Source organism: Cheilinus undulatus, linkage group 20, assembly GCF_018320785.1.
Source record: "Cheilinus undulatus linkage group 20, ASM1832078v1, whole genome shotgun sequence".
NCBI classification, from domain to species: Eukaryota; Metazoa; Chordata; class Actinopteri; order Labriformes; family Labridae; genus Cheilinus; species Cheilinus undulatus.
This window is the reverse complement of record NC_054884.1, coordinates 12405938-12427389: the sequence shown is the minus strand read 5'-3', so window position 1 is coordinate 12427389 and position 21452 is coordinate 12405938. Positions and strand designations below refer to the sequence as shown.

Below are 21452 nucleotides of genomic sequence, written 5' to 3'. Positions count from 1 at the left end.
GTCAGTCTACGCCCCCACGATCATCGGGGGAGGTAAATCTTGCCCCAATTGGGCTTAAAATCCTGTAGTGTGTCGCCGGCTTTCATCTGCAAAGACAGTCCAAAAAATTTTACACCGGTATCAAATCAGTACTTGGTACTGGCCGATACCCAACACCTTGGTATCAGAATCATATCGGGAAGGAAAAAATTGGTATTTGAATATCCCTACTTGGGCCCCACAAGACATTTTCAAATTGATGCCAGTTTTTGCTGTCTTGTTTTGAAAAATTACTGAGGCAATCTCACAGCTGGTGAAAGCTATGATCTAATAACAGTAAATATCTTATACATTGACTTTACTGTAGCTGTATTAGAATAGCTGACTTGTATGTACTTGCATGTGTTACACAACTGTAGTGTTCAGGTTCCTCATCACCACTGTGTTAGAGGAACACTCATCACAGGCTGGACCCAGCAGGACTGAGCTGTACAGCCTCAAACACGCTCTGATTTGACTCACCTGCTGGGCGGCAGACTGTCCAGTGGTCAGCAGATTCTCACACACATGGTGTCCAATCTGACTCATCTACACGGCTACAAACTGCTCTTGTTGTTGCATTTCTGTGTACACACGTGTAAGACCAGTGCTCTCAGCACGTCCACTGTTCTCTGCTGGGAAAGCAGCATGTTACTCACTGATATTCCCATCATCAGCATGAGTGTTTTTGTGAAGTTATGACTTTCCTACTAGGAACATTGAAAGTTGTTGAGCTGTATTAACACGACAGTTTACATAAGAAGAATCACATTTGTGATCACAGTTAAATAAAGTAGGAACTTAGCTAGCATAAAGCATAGCTAAATAAAAACACAGTGCGATGAGGAAACCACGCTGCAATGGGGATCAGAATAACCCAAAGCAGAGCAGCGTGGCCAGGGACTAGCCTAGACTGCCCAGATGTGGCAAACACCACCCATAAACCTGAAGAAACAGACAAGACATGACAGACACCAGGACAGGGGCAACACAGCAGCAGGCCCTGTATGGAGGAGTCTGTCACACAGTCAGCTAACTGACTGTAACATTAGGAGTAAAATACTTTATCTATCCATTCATTTATCCATTATCTATACTGCCTATCCCATTCAGGGTAAGGAGGGTCCAGAGCTGATCCAAGGATGTCAGCCATATAGAGACAATCAGCCACATTCACTCCCACACAACGGACAAATTAGAGTCACCATGGAAAACATTCAAACCACTGCTCCAGCCCAAGCCCAGCCCAACATGGCCTGCTGTCAGAACAAGATCCCTGCACATTCCCTTGAGCAGTGGCTGACTTAGCAATTTTGGGACCCTTGGCAAACACATGCATGGGGCCCTACACATCCTCTGCCTGCATTTGCCTAATGGTAAAGTCCGCCTCTGCCCTCGGGCTCAGGTTGTGCTGGCCTCAAAGGGAGTCAAAGACACCCTATCAGACATAGCAGGATTATATTTTACCTAGCTTTTTTTTTTTTTTTTTTTTTTCTGTTTTTCTTGTAATAACCTCAGTACAACTTACCTCAGTGCACACCCACAGTTAAAATTATGACTAGAGGTGGACTGCCCAGTGCGGGTCACATTTGCTAATTTAAGAAGTCTTATCACTAAAATGGTACTCCATTTTTTTCTCTTTGTTTGTCTTTTTTTTCTAAACAAAAGATACATTTTAGGGCTCTTTTTGCCTTTAGCTCTGGAGAGGGGGGCAGTGGTTAGGGCCAGAAACCATGATTAGACTGGGGGAGAGACATGCGGTAAAGGAGGCGCAGGCCGGACTTGAGCCCGGACCACCTGCATACATGTGGTGCGACCTAGCCACGAGGCCATCTGTGCCCAGGTGGAGGAAAAAGTAGCGAATACTGAAGTCGATCATCTGGTCTAATTCATCTCAATCTACCTCAGCGTGTTCAGCTCACAGTGATGTCTGTGCGTCTGCTCCTCATCCTCACTGCTCTGTTTATTATAAACAATAAATAGGCTGCAATGTACGTCTGTATGTTGTATTCATTAAGATATCTATAAAAAGATGTCTGTCATTAAAACAACTCAGAGCTGTACTTTAAACTTTAATAGCCAGATAATTGAAAAAAGTCAGGTCTGAATCAGCCTTGGTCCAAAATACAGTTAACAGGCAGAGAGAGCGAGTGCAGTTTTGTGTAGAGTCCGATCTAAGATCTGATGCAAACTTCACACAGAAAGGCCCTGTCTGACTAGGATCTGAACCGAGAACCTTAGTGAGGCGACAGTGCTTGCCAATGTGCTGCCCATAAAATACATCATAAAATGTTTTTTTTTTTAAAGATGAGTTAAAGAACAGAAAAAAATGACAATAACCATAAGAGCTATCGAACACTGCTGCATTTTCTTTGTACAGTTTAATTGATGAACCTCTCCTCAAAGACCTCTTTAAATTGACTATTTGACAGCCGTTTTAATGCATTACCAGCTTCTTGTTGTTTTTCTCTGTGGCTAACCTAAATAATGAGCCGTTTAGAGGATCTTTACAGCACAGCGAGGGGAGTTTGATTGACGAGCAGACATCTTCAGAGGTGAAACAAATCACTGTAAATGTCAGGTTTCCATGCAGATGCGCAGAATCAAAGCAAACCGGGATCTTTCTACATCTCCCAGGATGCAGTGCAAGACGAAAAGCATGATGTGTTTTTTGGTGAGATGAGTGATAGAAGCGAGACAGATTAAGGTCAAGTCAGTGTGATGGGAAATACACAGAGCTCAACAAAGTAGGGTGGAAAATTTCATAACATGATGTGTGTTTTCATTTCGATTCATAATGAAGATATTCATTTACAAGGATGTTTCTTTTTTTTTCTACAGAGCGAGCATCAGCAGGGATCCTTTCTACGACATGCTGGCCACCAGAAAGCGGAGGATAGCCAATAAGAAATGATGACTGTCCACCTTAAACCACACCTTCATCTCAATTTCTGCAGCCTGCAGAGTCCCTGTGTGTTTGTTAGTGTGTTTTTGTGGGAACCATGAAGACCTCCTGGTATTCTTTCAGGGCCCGAGGGTGAGCGGTGGACACAAGTGGGAGTTTTTGAAGAATTTAGGAAACTTTTTGAAGGATTTAGTGCAGAAAATCTTCACTCAAGTGGATGGAAAAGTGGACACAGGACTGTGGAAGCATTGCATAATGTGGCTGTGACAGGATTGCCCTCTGCTGGATGCATAAGGAATTTCACCTTCACCGTACATGTCCTTTGGAAACTGCCAACACCAACGATATTTTTTGTAGTATCCTCAAACTACAAAAAGCCTCAAGCTTTGAAATCAGCTGGTCTGATTGTTAGCCATCAAGAGACTGTATCTGTATATGCAAATACTCTGATTTACTCTAAAAAAATGAAATTTAAGCTCATATACTTTTTCATTTTGAGTATGTTTCCTTATACCTCCTTTATGGCAAACAAATTAATGCAGGTTAGTAAAAAAACATGATTTTAAAGTGTTTTGACCCTTTTAGGTGGCCACAGATTTAGTTTTTCATCTCATTGAATGAAGATCCATCCTTGTGATCATTTCTTTTGTATTTATTTCAACAGAAAGAGGCAGCCCCTGTTTTACATTATGCATGTAAAGTAGTAAATGATGTACATAATGTTTATTTTTCTTTGTTGTGTTTATGTAGCATGTAAATCATAACGGCTGTAGCCTTTACCTGTCACCGTTTTAGTTCACGATAACAGTTTACAAAGAATGAAGAAGGGAGGTCGATCAGTGTGTTATTATGACAGACCAGAAAATACACGGTGTTATATGAAGGAATTATGGATTTGAAAATAGGCTACAGGAAACAAGCGGGTTCAAAATACCTTTGAGTACTGTGGGAACCTTTACTGGAATATAAGGACTATTTTTTCCCAAACAGATCAAACTAAGTCACAGCCTAACTTTTCATTATTTGATGCAGTTTTGAGGTTTAAAGTAGTTTGATCTTAATTTGGGGGTAAAAGTTCTGATGAATACTTTGATGATGAAGACTTTGAATAAAAATACACGCTGTTAGAAAACATTTTGTGTGAGCATGAATTCACTAAGCCTTGGCAGATCTTTGCTTTTTCAAATGTAGAAAGATTTTTGTGCTAAACATAAAAGTTAGCTGGGCTACGTTGCCAAAAAGATTAGGGCTAAGTATCGAAATCAGATTCCAACATGGTACCAGCACCAACACATCTGATACCTACAGTGCCGAATTACAAGATGGATTTTGGTGCTGACTGGCACTTTGGTCGTCTCTTAAGGCGACGTTATTATATGAATTTAGATTGAGCCTCTTACATATCTCTTTTTATAATAAAGTAACATCCATTTCCTTGACTTGTACTTTTTATTGGCGTCTTTTAAATTACCTCTAAATCCTTTTTGATGCAGAGGTAATTTTATTCAGCCACCAACTTAAAAAAAAAAATCTCACAGAAAATCATTTCAGACACCGGTTAGGCACCGGCACCACTGAAAAAGTATCCTGGACTGGAAAAAATCCAAAAGATACCCAACTCTAGTTGTTATTATTAGGGTATGTTATTATCCTAGATTTTTAAACTTTTTCTTAAACTAAATAACCTAAGCCCCACCCAAGACCCACTTGGAAAAATTAGACATCAATTTTAATTGTTTCATTGAAAAAAATCCCAACATAATAGGCCTAAATACATTTGTTCTTGACTAATGTTATGTATTGACAAATATCTATGTATCACTTATCCATTATTATGATGGTGATAATAAAGAGGTCTGTTAATTTTTGAGAAAAAAACCCTCAAAATTCTTAAGTCTTTAAAGTGTAGAATATTTTTACTTTAAAATTAATAAATTTACTTGAACCACAATGTAGAATTTTTGGGACTATAAAGTTGAAAATCCAACCACTGGTTTCACCTTTCTTGTATTTCTTTTTACTTTACACTGTTGTCAATTTTAGGTTTTAAAACTTAACATTTTTGAGTTTTTAGTGTCAAAATTTAAGCCTTTTTAAACTTGGAAATGTCAATTTCCAGCTTTTGTACCCTGAAATTCTGAAATTACATACATTACATTAATCTTCATAATTTCTGAAATGTAGGGTTTTTTTTTAAATGTTGATGTTTTTGCACAAAAATCAACATTGTCTTCATTTTTTATCTTTTAGGTTGGCTCTTATACATTATGTTTCTAATCATGGTTTAAAAAATGTACATGAACATGCAACAGAGAAGACAGGGTCCCATCCCATATCCATCAAAGATAATTTTCATCATAGGTTTCAAATTTATTGTTTTTGTGAAGTTTAGACTGGGCTGTAACATTTTTAGTGGAATCATTCCTTTGTAATCTGAAATTGAAATGTTTTTAAAACTTTGGCACTTATCATTAAAATAACCAAGGATTGTAATATTTTTAAAACACTTAGTGTTGAAAAGTATCAAACATGTTGACAACTTAAAACCATGCCATAGAAGAGCTAGAAAAGTGTATTTAACAGAAGAGAGCAAATGGATCTACATGAAAATGTACCATAACTGTGGTTTGTTCAACAAGACACTGGACTACAGTCAGTCTATTAATAGTTTATCATACAAAGGCAGACAGGAGCTCTTTAAAGTTTCCTAGCACCTCTTCTTCATTCATTTCAATGCAGCTTGTAAACAAAGACCAACAAAACCACACTGTCTGACATAACAAATGTATTTTAAGGCTTTTACCTTGAACAATGTATAAATTCTGACATGCTAAACTAAAGATATAACAGCAGTTTTTCAACTTCTGTCTAAAGTTGAAAATAAAAACAATCAAAAAACAAAATCACACCATACCCATTAAAGACATTCGTCCAGAGAATATGGTCAAAATTAACAGGAGATTTTCTAATGACAAAGCAAAACATAACTGAGAACCCTGATACAGGATTTTTACATATAAAAGTAACTGATAGTACAGTTGAAAATTAAATTCACAGTATTTTTTATGACGCTAGAAGACACAAACTGTATTTTTCATTAAAAAGCAAACACAAAATGGTCCACAGCCATGATAACAAACTTGATGCATTCTTTTTTTCTGTAAATGTTTTAAAAGAAAGAATGTGAGAGAGGGGAGAAAAGAGGCATGATCTAGAGAAAAACCTCTGTGAAAAAGTTTTTAAAATTACAGAGTGAATCTTAGGCTTCAGAGAAAAAAATGGAAACCAAAAATGTTAAAATGCAGAGAAATGTTCTCAAGTCTGTCCAGGGTTTAGCATGGAGGTATCAGTCAGCAAAGTCCTGTTCCCATTATTCATTTACAAATCTCTCCCTCCGTTTGTTTGTCTGCTCCCAGTGGGAACAAAGAAAAACTCTAAACATTGTGTACATATGGTGACATCTTAAAATCGCCGTTTTCTCAACACATTTCCCTTTGTTTCATTCAGATTCAAAGCAGGTGGATACCGATGATGGATGTTAAACAAGTTTTCAAGTCCTGAGTTCCTCTGAGCAGCAGCTGAGATGTTTAAGCTCCAGGCTTTGTTTGTGTTCATACAAGTATATATTAATTTTTTTCATCAGAAATGTTCAAGGTGACAGTTTTTAACCATTTTAGGAGAATTAAACAAATCAATGCCTTTAAAAAGAAAAAAAAATCAGAACATTTAAAACACTTTATTTTCAGTAAAATGTTGCTTTTTTATTTTTTGTCCCATTTGAAGAGCACCACTTTAAAAGGTTGTTGATGTCATTCCTCTGGTGTTGATGGGATGGTGGTCACAGGTCTGAAAACAGAAGAAGAGGCCCACATATGAACCATTTGTAGAGCTAGAAACTAACATTTGCATGTTTAATAAGGGCTCCCACTGTATGCGAGCTATGAGTGTGCTAGAGCATGCTGTTATGATCAGAAGAAGGCTGCCCACTCACCAAGTCAGTGCTTGAATCCACCAGAGAAGCAGTGGGAGTCTCCGTTGGTTTGGCTGTAGCCATTTCCTGCAAAACACCACCAACACTTTAAATCAACAGCTCCACAGAAGAATTATTTCAGCATATAAACCAGTATGTTTACTAGGATTGGGCAGTGTCCATTTTTAATACCATCAAACCTTCCCCAAATTAGACCTGGGTATACAGTATCACCACCGGGTGTAATACACAACTGTTATCATATAGTATATAACAATGTGAAGTCATGCTCCATGTGCTTCTAAACAGATAAAGATCAGCCTTAGTTATACTTTTTTTACATGTTGTGCAGCCTGCTGAGCTCCATCCTGCTGTGAGTTTATTTAAGGGGAAGCTTATAATAAGTTACAGACTCCACAGAGCCTAAAATCACCAACAAGCACAGATTTACTTCACCCACATTTCACATAAAAAGTGATTAAGATAAGTTTAAATGTTTTTAAAAACTGTTGTTGGTTTAATTGTTCTCAATTTTGCTGCTGCAGCACCTGGGATTATAAATAACCCAAACATAATTTCTCATCACAAAGAAGAACTGACGTGTCTCTAAATTCACACTGCCGTGGAACACACAACAACCAACGGTGCACGTTTGACAGTTTGACTTTAGAGCAGATCGTAGTGCGGCGCCAGTGCTATGCCAGGCCGTGACACGCCATGCACAAGTATCTACACACCGCTATGACTTTATGTGCTCATTACTCAGCACCATCACCATGACGGTAAACAAAGCAATATCTTTTCACACCCCTGGATACAGTATTACCATCCATTCTTAATGTTTACATGACAGTCATGTTGGACTATGGTTAGAGCTTGATTAGGCAATGTACCGAACAACTGCTCTTGTTCCAGCGGACATAAACAGCAGGAGACCTGATTTCATCAGTGGAGCATGTCTGCCTCTTCCCATGTAGGTGAAAACACATCCTCTTTCAGCTAATCACTATGGGCCTTCATGAAAACTTGGACAAACTTTACAGTTTTGTACATTTCATACAAACTCTGTTTTATTTTTGATACAAATGCTAGCTTATGGCAGCTAAATATCTGAATGCAGAGAACAGCATAACTCCTGCTACACTTCGCTTAAAGCTGTCCAACTACGGCATCAATGTCTAGCTTGGCAGAGACGTGCTGTTCGTGGATGGAGCGGATCTTAGGAAATTCATGTTTATTATGTGTCAAACACTGCAAAAATGCCTAAAGTTGCCTAAAAAATACCCTCTTAAACCTAAGACATTTTGGATAACAACCTCTAAAAACCTGAGGATTTACTTAAAAACTGCACAGGCTTCCAATGTTAGCTTTAATCTTTACTGCTCAGCCTCGGTAGCAGATAGAGACATTATTAAGCTTGTTAACAATTTTAAAATCATAAACAATCTCCTCTTCAAACACTTTCTTTATCCACTGCGCCTTGACCAGTGGGTCTCTAGACACTAGTAATCCAGGTTGTCACCACTGTCATCTAAAATAAAGCTTTGTTCGGCCTCTATGTCACTCCCTTTGTCAACCATCATCTTTAACACTGCTCATCTTTTAAAACTTCGACCATCAGGTTTATATGAAAGTTAAAGAGGCTAAAACTACATTATTTGTTTGGTTGGACTAACACAATAGTGCAACTTTTGTTAAAGAGTGATTCTCAGTATGAATCACCTGTCATACCTGTGAACCCGTTGAGATGGAGGTGATTTGACTCGTTTGTGGGAGAGGCGTAGTTGGAGGGGAGTTGATGATCGCCACTGTCGCCAGTGTAGTCAATGCGTCGGCGTTTTTCAGGTGAATAATTGTCATGTTTAGAGTTCTTGGCATCATCATAATGTCTTTTACGGCTTTCCCTCTCCTCGCTGCGAGGGCTGTGGTGCTCTGCCTCGCTGTCCTGCTGCCGCCTCTTTTTCTTCTTTTTCTTTTTTGTTTCTGCGGCTCTGTCGGAATCATCGGAGCTTCTGAGAGGACACAGACGACACAAAGTCAACAATCAATCCAAGACTTAAGTGACTGATTTCAGGCATTGCAGTCATTTGAAGACACCCAGAGCAACAGCGTTTTTCTGACAACAGAGTTTTAAACTTTGATCCAGCAGGCAGCAAACAACAAGAAGTTATAACTTTGTTAGCAACCTGCACCCAGTGCTGTTTTTCATGTTCAGTGCATGGGAAAGAGTTTCCACAATAATGAAAACAGTGTGTACCCCTTCCTTAAAAAAATCTGTCTCAAACATCCCTTATAACCTTTAATTTTTTAACCGTTTTGCTGAGCCCCAGGCAAACAGTTGCAGGGTTTAGACTTAAAAAATATGTAGCAACAGGGCTGTCTCCTTCTCTCTTCTGTTGTATTTATCGCACATGTTAAGTAGAAGTTGTTGTCATGCAGAAAACCAGTGTGGAGAGAACAAAGACCAGAAAATTTACACCATAATGTAATGTAATACTGGAAATAATTAATTGGATGTCATCTAACACTATGTAGCTCTTATTAATTTTTTAAGCATATGCTTTCAAGTACAACTCATCAGTTAAGTCTTTGATTCTGCATTTCTGTTGGAATTTTAGGTGCTACACTGCAAAAACTCAAACCAAAGCAAATTTATACGTCTAACTTGTGGACCAAAAATATCTGATTAAACCTTTTTTTAGCCACATTCACCTCAAAAGCCCAGATTAAAATCCAGTTTTAAAACATGTTGATGCTGATATCTAGTGATGCACGATAACGATTTTTTTGAACTGATACCGATAACCAATAATTTCCTACTCCTGATGGCCGATAACCGATAATAACAGATACATTTTTTTCAATTGTTGATTTAACAAAATAAGTTTATTTGATGTGTTTATGCACATCTAGGGGTAAGAAGGGGTTACTATGTAGTGAGCAAAGATATTTATAACTAATTTTAACTAATATCACTCGTGTTTTTCATAAACAAAGAACTACTCTGACTTTATAACTGTTATTATAGTTGACTTATTTTAGCTAAACATTTGTGTACCAAGTACAACTTAAACAACTGACATAGGTTTTCCCCCATAAAACCAAATGATAACAGGCTGTTATGTTTAACAAATGGATATATTTGGTGGTCTGTTTTTTTTTTGTTTGTTTTTTGGCTTAAGCCAGAATTAAAGTGAGCTGATGTTTGACATAAAGATTAAAAATATGCACTGACATAAGTCACATCAGAGATAGGTTAAGAATGTAAAGTCCAATGTGGTCTAACTGAATGAAACCACGTCAAACAGAGCAGGCAGGTATACGTCTATGAAAGTAGCGATGGATCAGGAGACTGTCAGACTGATTTTGTTATTATAAGGTTGCACCTTTTGGCTCTGGCTTTCTGCAGTTTTCAATGCCTGCTTAGGATCAGAGCTCCGCTGACTCGGTCCTGATGCCTGCGGCTGAGGCTAGTGCCTGCTGCCGCTTCGCTTTAATGTCGTTAGGATGATGACTGTAAGTGACTTAGAAGATCCATCAAGGACTTCTTTCTACTCTTTGCGACGTTTACAGGGCAAATTCTACACACACAGTCGTGTTATCCTCCCCCTAAATACTGAATAACGCCATCGTGTTGTTTGCATTTTAGCACAGGGGCTGCTACTTCCTCTTCTTCCCTGGTGCTTTAACAGCAGGTTGTGTACTGCAGTGCCACCTGCTGTATCGGAATGTGTAGTCTCCTGAGAAAGAAAACAAACGCCAGCACTGCCGTGCTGACAAAAATATATGTTATCGGGACTCATCGTCATGATATCGGACCGATAAGTATGACGTAATAATTTCCTGTTATCGGGCCGATAGTTATCGATAGTTATCGGCCCGATAGTTATCGTGCACCCCTACTGATATCACACAGATAGTACTGTGCATCTCTAATCAAAAGTGTTCATCCATAGGCCTTCTCAACACCTTAATGCAAAAATGCAAAAAAAAAAAAAAAAAAACATCCCACAAGTTTTTTCCAAGTGTTTGTAAGAAGTTGAAAAGGTCTATGATATTAAAAAATGCAGTAAAAAGACATTATTGGGTCAGAGCTTAGGATAATGTTGGTTTATCATTTCATAGTTAAACCCCTCCAGATATTCAGTTTTCCAGGTTACAAATCTAGATTTGAAGAGTGTAATTTGGAGGCAGGTTTTTGTTTTTAATATTGCACCATGACATGACATTTGATTCTTGAAAGAAATGCAGCTTTTTTAAGTTAATGACCAATTGTTCAGTCCAAAGGAATGTTTATGAAACTCTCTAATATCCACTCATTAGCTAATATTACTTCCCCAAGAAAAAATGTGAAAAACACTGTGTAGCATGAAGGCAGAGATGCTATCACTTACCCACTCTCACGGTGTCTGTCTTTATCTTTTGATTTCTTCTTTTTCTTGCTCTTTTTGTGTTTTTTTGAGCGATGCGCCTCAGAGCTGCCTTCCCTCTCCTTGCTCCAGCTCCTCTTGTGAGTATGATCCCCCTTGTTTTGAGCGGATTCAAATGAGGAGAAATGAGCTTTAGGGGGAGAGTTTTTGGATTTTGAGGTTTCTGTCACTGTTGCAGATGAAGCAGTGTCTCTGTCTTTAGGCGGGTTAAGGTCTCTCTCTCTGTTGCTGTTTTTATCCTTCACTGACCGGGATTCTCGATTCTCCTCTTGCCACCTCCTGCGACCGTTAGACTCATCGCGGTAGGGATAACCATGTCCCCTCCGTCCGCGTTCCCAGTCCTCTCTAGACCGGTAGCGGTGGTAATGGTTAGAGCACCTGTCACGGTCCCGCTCTCTGGGATGGTGAGGATAGCGTTCCCAGCGACGCTCAGACTCCCAGTCTCTGTAGTAACGATCATGAGGAGGGAAACGATCTCTGTATGAGCGGTGATAGTGGTCTTTGTAGTCCCGCCTGTAACGGTGACGATCACTGTCACTTTCTCGTTCTGTACTTCTGTCTCTGTAGTGTCTCTCTCTGTCTCTGCTCCAGTCAGAGTACAGTCTGTCTCTCTCCCTGTCTCGGAAAGATTGTCCTTCATTGCCTCTAAAACTGGGCTTGTACTGGTGCTGTTCTTTAGCATCTGTACGCCCATCAGTCCCTGTTGGCAGACCATTCATCTGTGGTCTGTTCAGTACTTCATCGCCATCTCTGCTGACTTTTATTGGAGCCGTAGAGGGCCCATTGGTACTTTGGGAGCAGTCTGATGGGGTGGATAAGGCCGCATTGAAGTTGCCATTATGGTGTGAAAAGAAGCCAGACTCCGCAGATGTGACAGAATGGGTCTTTGTGGCCGTAGCCGAAGATGGAGAGCTAGCAGTGGAGGATGGTGGTTGCTGAGGAGGGGTCTCAGACACAGCTTTAGCCCTTGTGTCAGGATTGGAGAGGTGCTGGCTTTCACTGGCAGCGCTGTGGCTGCTCTGAGAAGAGCTAGCCTGAGAGGCAGAGTTATGTGCCTCTTTACTGGAAGAAGAAAGCACACAAACATTGCTTTTAATCACATTTTTAGATGGAAGATGCTTAATTTTAGAAGTTGATCATGTAATTCAATTTAATTTTAAACAAAGTCATTGATTAGTAGTCACTACTTTAAAAAGGGGGAATTTTAGTGTTTTTTTAATTGATGCAACTCTAGAGGCAGCTTAATGTGTTCAGCAGTTAAGTCTAAGAAACATAAAAGTGTATTCTAACCCATCGTATTGAAATCTATTGTAATGTATGATGCGTGGTTAGAAGGTACCTTTTCCTAGTTCAGTGTTATCAGTGCTTTTCTTACCTTGAGTGACTGTGGTCACTGTCTAGCCCATTTGCTGCAGCAGGAGTCACATGGAGCAAACTGCAGTAATTACTGTCAGAGACCTGAGCAACACAAATGACACAATTTTTATTATAGAAACAATAAAGTTTCATTCAAATAAATATCATTTTCTTATAAAATGACTGCAAGAACACTGAAAGAACCACTTACTTTATCATGTTTGTGTCCATTCACTTTGTGGTGTCCATAATGGTGCCCGTTTTGACCAGATTTGGTGACACCATAGGTGGCCCCATTTAATCCGTTCCCATTATGGTGCACTCCTGACTCTCCGTTTGTGCCTTTAGGAGAATTATTAAATGCCTCTCCAGTTCTTTTGCTTCCATTAAAGTGAGACTTTCCTAAACAGCCATTTTCCAGGGAGCCACAGTTCTCCTGGTCCGATTCCTCTGAAGACTCTTGGCCATATGGCACCAAAAACGAGGCTCCATTCCCTCCAGTGTGACGTTCCCCATTACTGCAAGACGTGCCGTTAACACGACTTATCTGACGTGGTACAAAGCGAATGTCTGAGTGGACATCTGAGGTAGACTGAGAGGAGGATAAAGAGCTGGAGGAGGAAGATGAGCTGCTGGCAGAGGACGGCTGGCTGTAAGAGGATGACGAGGATGGGCGGTTCTGTTTGCCCAGTCCGAAGAAGAATGAAAGCTTCTGGCGTTTGTCGTGATCAGGGATCACTGTGGGTCGGCTGATTGAGTGGGAGATGGATGAGGAGGAAGAGCCCAGGCCATGGTTAGGCTTTCCAACAACACTGCTGCTGGTGCTGGGCTTTGAGTTGGTGGGATAATCCCGCAGAGATCCATTCCCATTCACATGAAGCGAGCTCTGAGGAGGACACGTAAAAAACACAAAAACATGTGTGTTTCTGTGTAACACCAGCGATATCTTTGCTCAGGGTGTGAACAAGTCTGCAGTACCTTTGTCATGTGAGGTGGCAGCTGAGGGCCTATGAAGCCAGTGTTGTTGTGATGCACCGTAGTGTTGATGCGGGGTATCACCATCGGTCGCGGAGACGACTGACCAGGTACGCCTGCGTTATGACCCATGTGGCCGTAGTCCCCATTTTTCTTTATATCAGTGGATCTTATGACACAAAATAAAGTAATATGATAATTTGAATGACCAAGTTTGTAAGACACTTTCCCAAAATTGAGAAATTTTAATGATTAAAAAATGTATTCTCTTACAATGCAACAATTTTCTACTTACTTGATGTAGAAAAGCACATAGGCCTGCTGGTTGAGAACAGATCTGATGTCACTGACAGACACAGACGAGTCGTTCATCTGATACCACTGACCGTTGCTGGCCTGGAAACACAACAGAGCAGTAGACAGATTTTTACATAAACAAGAAACACAATTCTCACTATTGATCATCTAAAACGTAATAATTATTTTATAATTTTTATTCCTTCAAAAGTTTTCTTAACTTTTTAAATTTTGCAGAGAAAACACAGCTTTTCATATGCACAGTACCCTTTAGATTTGTCGTGGTTAAATGTAAGACTCTCTAGACCACTTTATACGAAACTTCAAGAGTAATTGAACCCTCAGACCTCTTTTTTTTTTTTTTTTTAGATGAAATCCTAGGTAAATGGGTATTTAGTTGTACTTTTGATCAGTTACGGTCCAAATCTCAACATTTAAGGACAAACTATTTAAATTCTATTTTTTTTTGCTAGAATTACGCTTAAGGAATACCCTATGCAGATTTAATCATGGCTACTGCAACTGAATCTTTCTGATCTGGTGGCAGGTGATGCATCTGTTGACAGCTTTCATCGTGACAGAGCTCAACAGTCTCAACCCACTCTTTCCCCCCTTCAGTTGACTTCGATGGTAGCAGCTTGATAGCTGAAATATATGTGGGTAGTAGCTGGCTCCAGGGCTGTTATACTCTAGGATTGTAGGTTGTGTAGCTGTTAGCCAAGATCTTTATTGACCAACCTGATAGTAAACAAACTTGTGTTGGGATCATTTATCATCGTTTCACACTTAGGTAGCTTGAAAGCTTACCTTTGATGGTTTTGACATTTTTGAAAATGAGCCAAAGTTGCACAGGCTATATGATGTGGCTGATGCAAGTGGGTGTGTCTTATCTCTCCCCCTCCCATTCTCTAGCCATGACATTATAAAGATATTTTTTAAGCTCCAAGGTAGATGCAGCTCAGCTGAAACTCTGGGGTTCAGTTACTCTTACAGATTTTTTCTGTGGTCTTGCACAGGGTTAAATTAAGATCTTTATCAATAAAATATATGCTTTGTAAAAGTACATTCGATACTTTTATGGCCTAAATTTAGAAATACAAAATTAAACCCTCTTTAAAAACTGTCATAACCCTACACATACCCTGCTTTGTAAACATGCTTTAATATAGAATAAATTACTACAAAACCTCTGTGTTTAAATCTATTTTTCCTTTTGTTTGTACTGATTTCAGACTCTGTAAAGCAAAAGTTCTCATAAGAGCTCTATGTGTGACCGCCTCTGTGAGGTGTTGACAAATGTTGGAGAGACAAATGTTTGCATGTGTACTCAGCAACTGGAGTGTCATGATAGATTAGAACAGTGAATGGTAGCAGTGCCAGTACCTTAATATAGCAATAGTAGTGCCCAGCATGACAGCTGAATCCAGAGTGGACCAGCACAGCATACAGCCCATAGAGCAGAGGCTCCCCCTGAGACTGAGACATGAAGGGCCGCAGATCCAAGTACTCTGGATATTTCACATCCTGATGACCAAAATAGAAAAAAACAGCAGGTTGTTAGCAAATTTGTCTGGGCATTACTGCATTAAAACTCCCTAAAAAGTGATCCTATGTAACTTAGTCATGGTTCTGCATGGTTCTGTGTGAAATACCTTTGTGATTTTGCCTCCACTGAAGTTTGCAAAGCGTTTGAGAGAGAGTGTGAGCACGTTGGAGCTGCGATGGATGGTAAATCTCTTTGAGGCTGTGACCATTTTTTTGCACCTTTTGCAGAAAAGGAAATTTCAGTTAGTGATTGAGAAAACAGACAACATAATAAGCAAACAAAAGTCATTAAGTCAATGAGGGAAAAGAAAGTGTTTGTATTTGACATGAAACATACTTGGTGCATTTGTAGGAGTTATCTCCATCCAGCTGTTCTGGTTTGACGAACTGTTCCAGAGCCTTGGAGACACTGAGAGCCGTCTGCACAGACAGAAAATGTTTTCAGTATTGTTTCAACATTTTGAAGTGAATTAGTTTGAAACACACTGGCAGCAAAATATCAGACCTATGAATAATGGTATGAGTAATTACCTTAATTTCCAGAGGTATGTCCAGAAAAGGGTCAAATGTGTCAGAGACTGCTTTGCAGTTTAAACATTTTACTGAAAAAGAGGAAAGATAGTGTTTATTTGGTAGTCCAGAGAAAATGTATGAGAAATCAACAATAACGGCATGATATTGTGCAGTGAAAAAACACTTCTGCACTAATAATTTACCTCTGGACCTTAGTTGCCCGCCAAATACTTGATGGATGAAAGTGGTTGCCTGCGTTTGCCTGTCCAATCTGTCACAAAGAGAAGTAGAAGGATGAAAAAACAACCAGTCAAAGGAATGATAATAGCCTGGCACCCAATTAGCAAAGATGATATTTTACTAACTATACTAGAACAGAGAAGAAAAATGCTGTGCCTTTATGGTATCAAAATCACAGCTCAAAGAGCTAGAGTGAGAAAAAAGGAGTTGAAAGGTCACATTTATGTTTAAGAATAAGTAACTAACTCGGTTGTTATATTTTCATAAACCCCTTTATTTTAAATTCCTTTACAACTTCCATTGTCAGCCCAGAGTGCCTTTTAAACATGAATTTAGGCTACTTGTATGTGTATATGACCTACTTGGCAGTGGCTTACAGTTATTTCATGCATCAGGACTAAACAGCCTTTGCAGAATTTTATAAGATCAACAAGATACAAAGTGCACATGCAGGACATTTTAGGGCTTCAATCAGTTTTAAACAACACAATAAAAAGACCCTTAGTATGACCAACTGTTCAAAGTTTAGGTCTGATTGTGTACTAGCTTACATTTTGTGTGGTTTTGGAAATGAATGAAACTTACTTGGCTCCAGGTAAGCAGGACTTTTGCATAGCATCCACTGTGTACCGCAGGAATTCATGTGCATCCTCCTGGCTTCCATAGCGGAAGTGCTTAGCAATTCCTGCGTATGAAAACAATGCAAAACAGTTAGCTTTACAAAGACTTATTATATAGTTTTACAATAGTAAAAACAAAAAAGATCCAGTTAGCAGCAGGCTATAAATCCCCAGCAAAAAATTTCCCTCCAAAATTTCTGAGATAAACAGCTACACAGCGCCTCCTGTCATTCATTTCAGGAAATTAGTTTGGTTCTTCCTATCAGTTTTTGTTTTTCCAAAATCCACTTACTTTTGAGTTCATTGAGCACACCAATGGGCTTGATAACATTTCCAGAGTTTGCAAAAACTTGAATGATGTGGTTTTGCATGGTGCACATCATACAGAACCCTGGCTCGTGACCTGTGGCAGATAAATATGAACAAAACATGTTGAGTAAGACAAGAACAGAGTGCTCATAGACACCGTTACAGTGACAAAGATTGATATAAAAACAGCTGCATGACTGGCATCACCATGAACCAATAACTTGCATGTTTTGGAGTGCTCCCGTGTCAGCAGGTAGTTTGCAAACGGAGCAGTGTAAGTGAGACACTGCAGGGCTGAGTTTAGGAAGCAGGTGTTCCCCATATTTTGCAAGCCTGCACCAATGCGGTGAACTTGTGTCCACTTCAGGTGGAGCCGCTCTGCAGGGAAGAGGACCTTCTGGGGCAAGTCAAGGCCATCATCACAGCTCATCACTGCACAGACAGAATAAACATCATTACTAAAACTATAGTCTATGCTGAATAGCCAAGTAGGCTTGTACTGGAAAATAGTAGAGGGATATCAGTTTTTACAGTGAGATCTGTCTGTGTAAATAGTTATACAAATGACAACTGCAATGGAAAGAAGCTGAGGGAGAAACACAGCACAGTATTTGCCCTCTCTTTGTTTTCACTAATATCAAGCTGCTGCACTATAAGTCAAAACACTGATGTGTCACCAGCTGAAGTGATTGATCATGCACTCTCTTCAAACTGGCCTGATTATATAACTGGGTGAATGAAAATGGAGCGGAAGCAGCAAAACAACACCCACAAAACCAGCTGTGTCATTCTCCCAAACAAAAATAGCATGGAAAACTGCATCCTCATTAGTGCAACTTCTGATCGAAAACTGATAAAATACCTGGATTAAAATGCTCAATTTACTTGTAAAATCTAAACATCTAAATCAACAACAGTTTCTCAATGGCCAGAAAAAAATGAACACAAGCAACAGGATTTTTAAAGACTTAGACTAAATAAGCAGCATGAACAGATTTCTTGCAGCTTTCAATAAACACACAGGTAATAAAACTTTGCTCCTCTTACCTTGCTCCTTGGGCCGTTCCACAGAAGAGGGCGTGCTATTGTAGACAGCAGCTCCGGGTGTCGGGCCCAGGCAGCCACCTGGAGCCTTCAACCTCGGAGAGTCACTGGGCATGGTGGGACCCACTGCCCAGCTGCTGGAACAACTGCCGTCCATTCCCACGTCTCCACTGGTGAAGGGAGATCGCTTACACCCGACTGACTCGTGGTCAGACTTCTCTGATGATCTGTCAACTATGGTCATTGTTCATAGCTGGAAGAGGGGCAGAATAACACAAATAAGTGAGTTAGACGGATGTACAAAACATGGATCAAATCATAGATCTTGTGTTTGTCATTTATGTTGTTTTTTTTAAGAAGACATATTCAATAAGAGTAATTATAAAGCCATGTAAGTGTCTTGGCCTGGAGAAACTGTGTTCAATTAAGTGTGGAAAAGTTTGCTTTATTCTTCTTTTCTGCATAGCAAATTTGCACAGTAAATTATGCATGACTTATTAGTACAAGTCATACCACCTACAACAAATTTAGAGAGCATAACTGTACATTAACACGGCAAACTAGGGATGTACGATATCAGAATTTTGCTGGAATGCCAAGATTGCAAATATTGGCAAAATTTTCATATCTGCAGATAACAATATACCGATCATGTACCTCTTACACAAATCATACAAACCACAACAAACTGAGACTGTACATTAAAACTTTAAACACTATGAAAATTCAAAAGCACATACAGTTCCGATTCTATTGCCCACTTTCATGCTGATCATGTGCCATGATCTGATGTAAACAACCCATAATTGTGTATCAGATCTGATTGAAAAATAGCCTTTTTTTATATTTCAAGCAACAAAAAAACATGGAAAGTTTCTACACTGTTGCAGTGTTGTCATAAACACCCAAATCAAACTTTTGAAAGCAAGTTTTTAAGTGCCGTGTCAAAGGTAGGAGTCAAAGTTAAAGTTAAGTCAATTTACCAAACTGAATCATCCCACATTTCATCCCAAAGCAGCTGCTGCATTTTATTTTAGGTTAAGTTACACCTTTATTATAATCGCCCTGTTGGAGATTCATATTCTTTGGTGTTCTAGCATGTTAAGGAAAGGTAATATTTCACTGTAGAGCCCCTTGGGTATGAAAATTAGATACTTAGTACTTTAAGTAAACTTGAATTAACTTAGGTTTTTACTTGAATAGATTTTTAGACTGGTATCTGTACTTCTACTTGAGTAAATTTTAACCAAAGTAACTGTACTTTTACATGAGTACAATAGTTTGATACTTTGATACTTTTACACCTCTGGTTATATCTTGCAATCTACCAATAGTCACTACTGTGATATACAAAGGTGAAACATTACTAATTACATTTCCTCAAATAGCTGTAATTAAGTTAGTAACTTTTAGTAACATTTGGAAATCAGCACTTTCACTTAAGATTTAACAGCAGTAACTGTAATTTTACTTGAGTACAATACTCTTGATCTTGTCTTCACTGTAGTACATGGCAAGTAAGTATGCGTGATACTACCTACATGATATCAGTAGCTGCATGTATTAGCTTTAAAGGGGATTATCTGTAACAGCATGGGTTGAAAATATCTGCTCTGTTGATACTTACAACCAATATTTTGACTATCTGCCTTCATCAGCTGTAAATCCTGGCTATATCAACAAACATGGCAGTTTTAGGCCAGACCAACTCAGTCCCGCAGGGGGGAATTTTAAAGTACAATACAGGTATAATAGTACAGTAATTTTCACCACTGGTGGTATATTTGTTAACATGGCACGCATCTTATCCCAAATTACCCAGCATTTCAAGCATTAATAAAGCAGTTTCACTTTTAATTTGTATCCGAGAACAACACGCATTTAGTTCAAAGTGCTATCGACTTACACCGACGTATAAATTTTCTCCATTAAAAGGTTACAATCAGGCTAACAGTTGTAACGTGAAACCCGCTATTAGGCGTAAGTTTGACCCCACAAATAACTGCAACCTTAACAAAAATATCACCAACTATTGTAAAAGTAAGAAATTGGAGGGAAGCAGTTCAAACTGAGAGGAAATGTCCTGTCTGGTCGGAAGCACGTTTACAACAACAGCTGTTCCCTCCCACCTGCTCTAGCAAACTGAATCACATTGGCTAACAGACGGCAGCTAGGCCTTTAACACGCAGTGTCGCTAAAACGTCCAAAAATACTCACAATAAAATCTTCGTTTGCTCTTTTCGGAGTTGAAGTATCAAGTGAAAATCCACTTAAAGAGCCACCTTATATACTGAAGACAGGAACCGAATGGATTGACAACGTTCTAAGTGAGATCAGTCAAACTCCATGGAAACGGAGGACGTAACAGCGCGCCCCAGAACGAGGCTAACATTCCGTTCGGCGGAGCTCGTGCGGCAACAGAGATGCTAACGCTAACTAGCTCAGCCCGGTGGAAGCCAACTGACATGGCAGAGAGCATCATGACTCTTTATTGGTTACGCCAAATAGCAGTTTGGTGTTTCTACTTCAAAGATAATGTGATTTAAATGCACTGACCCGAGTAACGGGGCGTCTAGCTAGCATATAAAGGAGGGGCTCGACACCGGTGGCTGTGTGCTCACTGCGCTGCTCTCCGACATGACAGAGACCCGGTGTAAGGCTACTACAACAAGCCCAGGCGATACAGGCCTCCAAAAATATTACAGCTGCACTGATTAAGAGCCACTTGGTCCGAAAAGTCACAATACACTTACCTGAAATCTGTTATGAATACGGTAATAGCTGTTGTAAATCCATTCCTTATTTCCAGCGGGTGTCCGGCGGTGAACAATGACGTAGCTAATTGCCCCACGGGTACATCCGGGTATCTGCGATGGAAAGAGGGCCCTGATTGGCTCATTCGGCCGTTTCTCTGAGAGGAACGTGTTTCGGGAAGATCCGTCGCATGTACACAAATCTGACCTTTGTGTACGCGATGTACCACAAATATGGAGTTCTTTAAACACATAACACAATTATAATAGGTCCCAGCAAAATTATCTGGCCATTAATTTGCTATATGTGTGAAATCACAGCAACATTGGCTATTTATTTGCCTATTTCTAATGAGATATCTTGGCACTCATAATAGTTCTACTCTTGAAAGTTATCAGAATATGACTGTATTCCCTGTGACAAGTACCCAGCCTATTTAACAACTGTAAACCACATAAGTAGGCCAGAAAACACTA

The 21452-nt window shown here is 39.5% G+C and overlaps 2 protein-coding genes across 2 annotated transcripts in view; one reads left to right on the top strand and one right to left on the bottom strand.

Annotated features, from left to right (window-relative positions):
* LOC121528339 (cytohesin-3-like) overlaps positions 1–4607 on the top strand; it is a 56453-nt gene extending 51846 nt beyond the window's left edge. The window contains exon 13 of the mRNA XM_041815757.1: positions 2860–4607. Within this exon, the coding sequence (XP_041671691.1) occupies positions 2860–2932 (73 nt within the window). The 3' untranslated portion in view covers positions 2933–4607. The remainder of the gene's footprint in view (positions 1–2859) is intronic.
* Positions 4608–5296: 689 nt separating this feature from the next.
* Positions 5297–21056, bottom strand: usp42 (ubiquitin specific peptidase 42). Its single transcript, XM_041815755.1, has 18 exons — positions 20976–21056; positions 18226–18475; positions 17404–17610; positions 17162–17272; positions 16835–16934; positions 16213–16280; positions 16028–16098; positions 15834–15916; positions 15604–15715; positions 15335–15475; positions 13950–14050; positions 13658–13823; positions 12891–13565; positions 12699–12781; positions 11288–12385; positions 8625–8905; positions 6915–6980; positions 5297–6769 (listed from the first exon to the last, which is right to left on the bottom strand). The coding sequence occupies exons 2-17, from the start codon at positions 18464–18466 to the stop codon at positions 6919–6921; spliced, it is 3600 nt and encodes a 1199-aa protein (XP_041671689.1). The 5' UTR covers positions 18467–18475; positions 20976–21056; the 3' UTR covers positions 5297–6769; positions 6915–6918.
* Between the last annotated feature and the right edge of the window lie 396 nt (positions 21057–21452).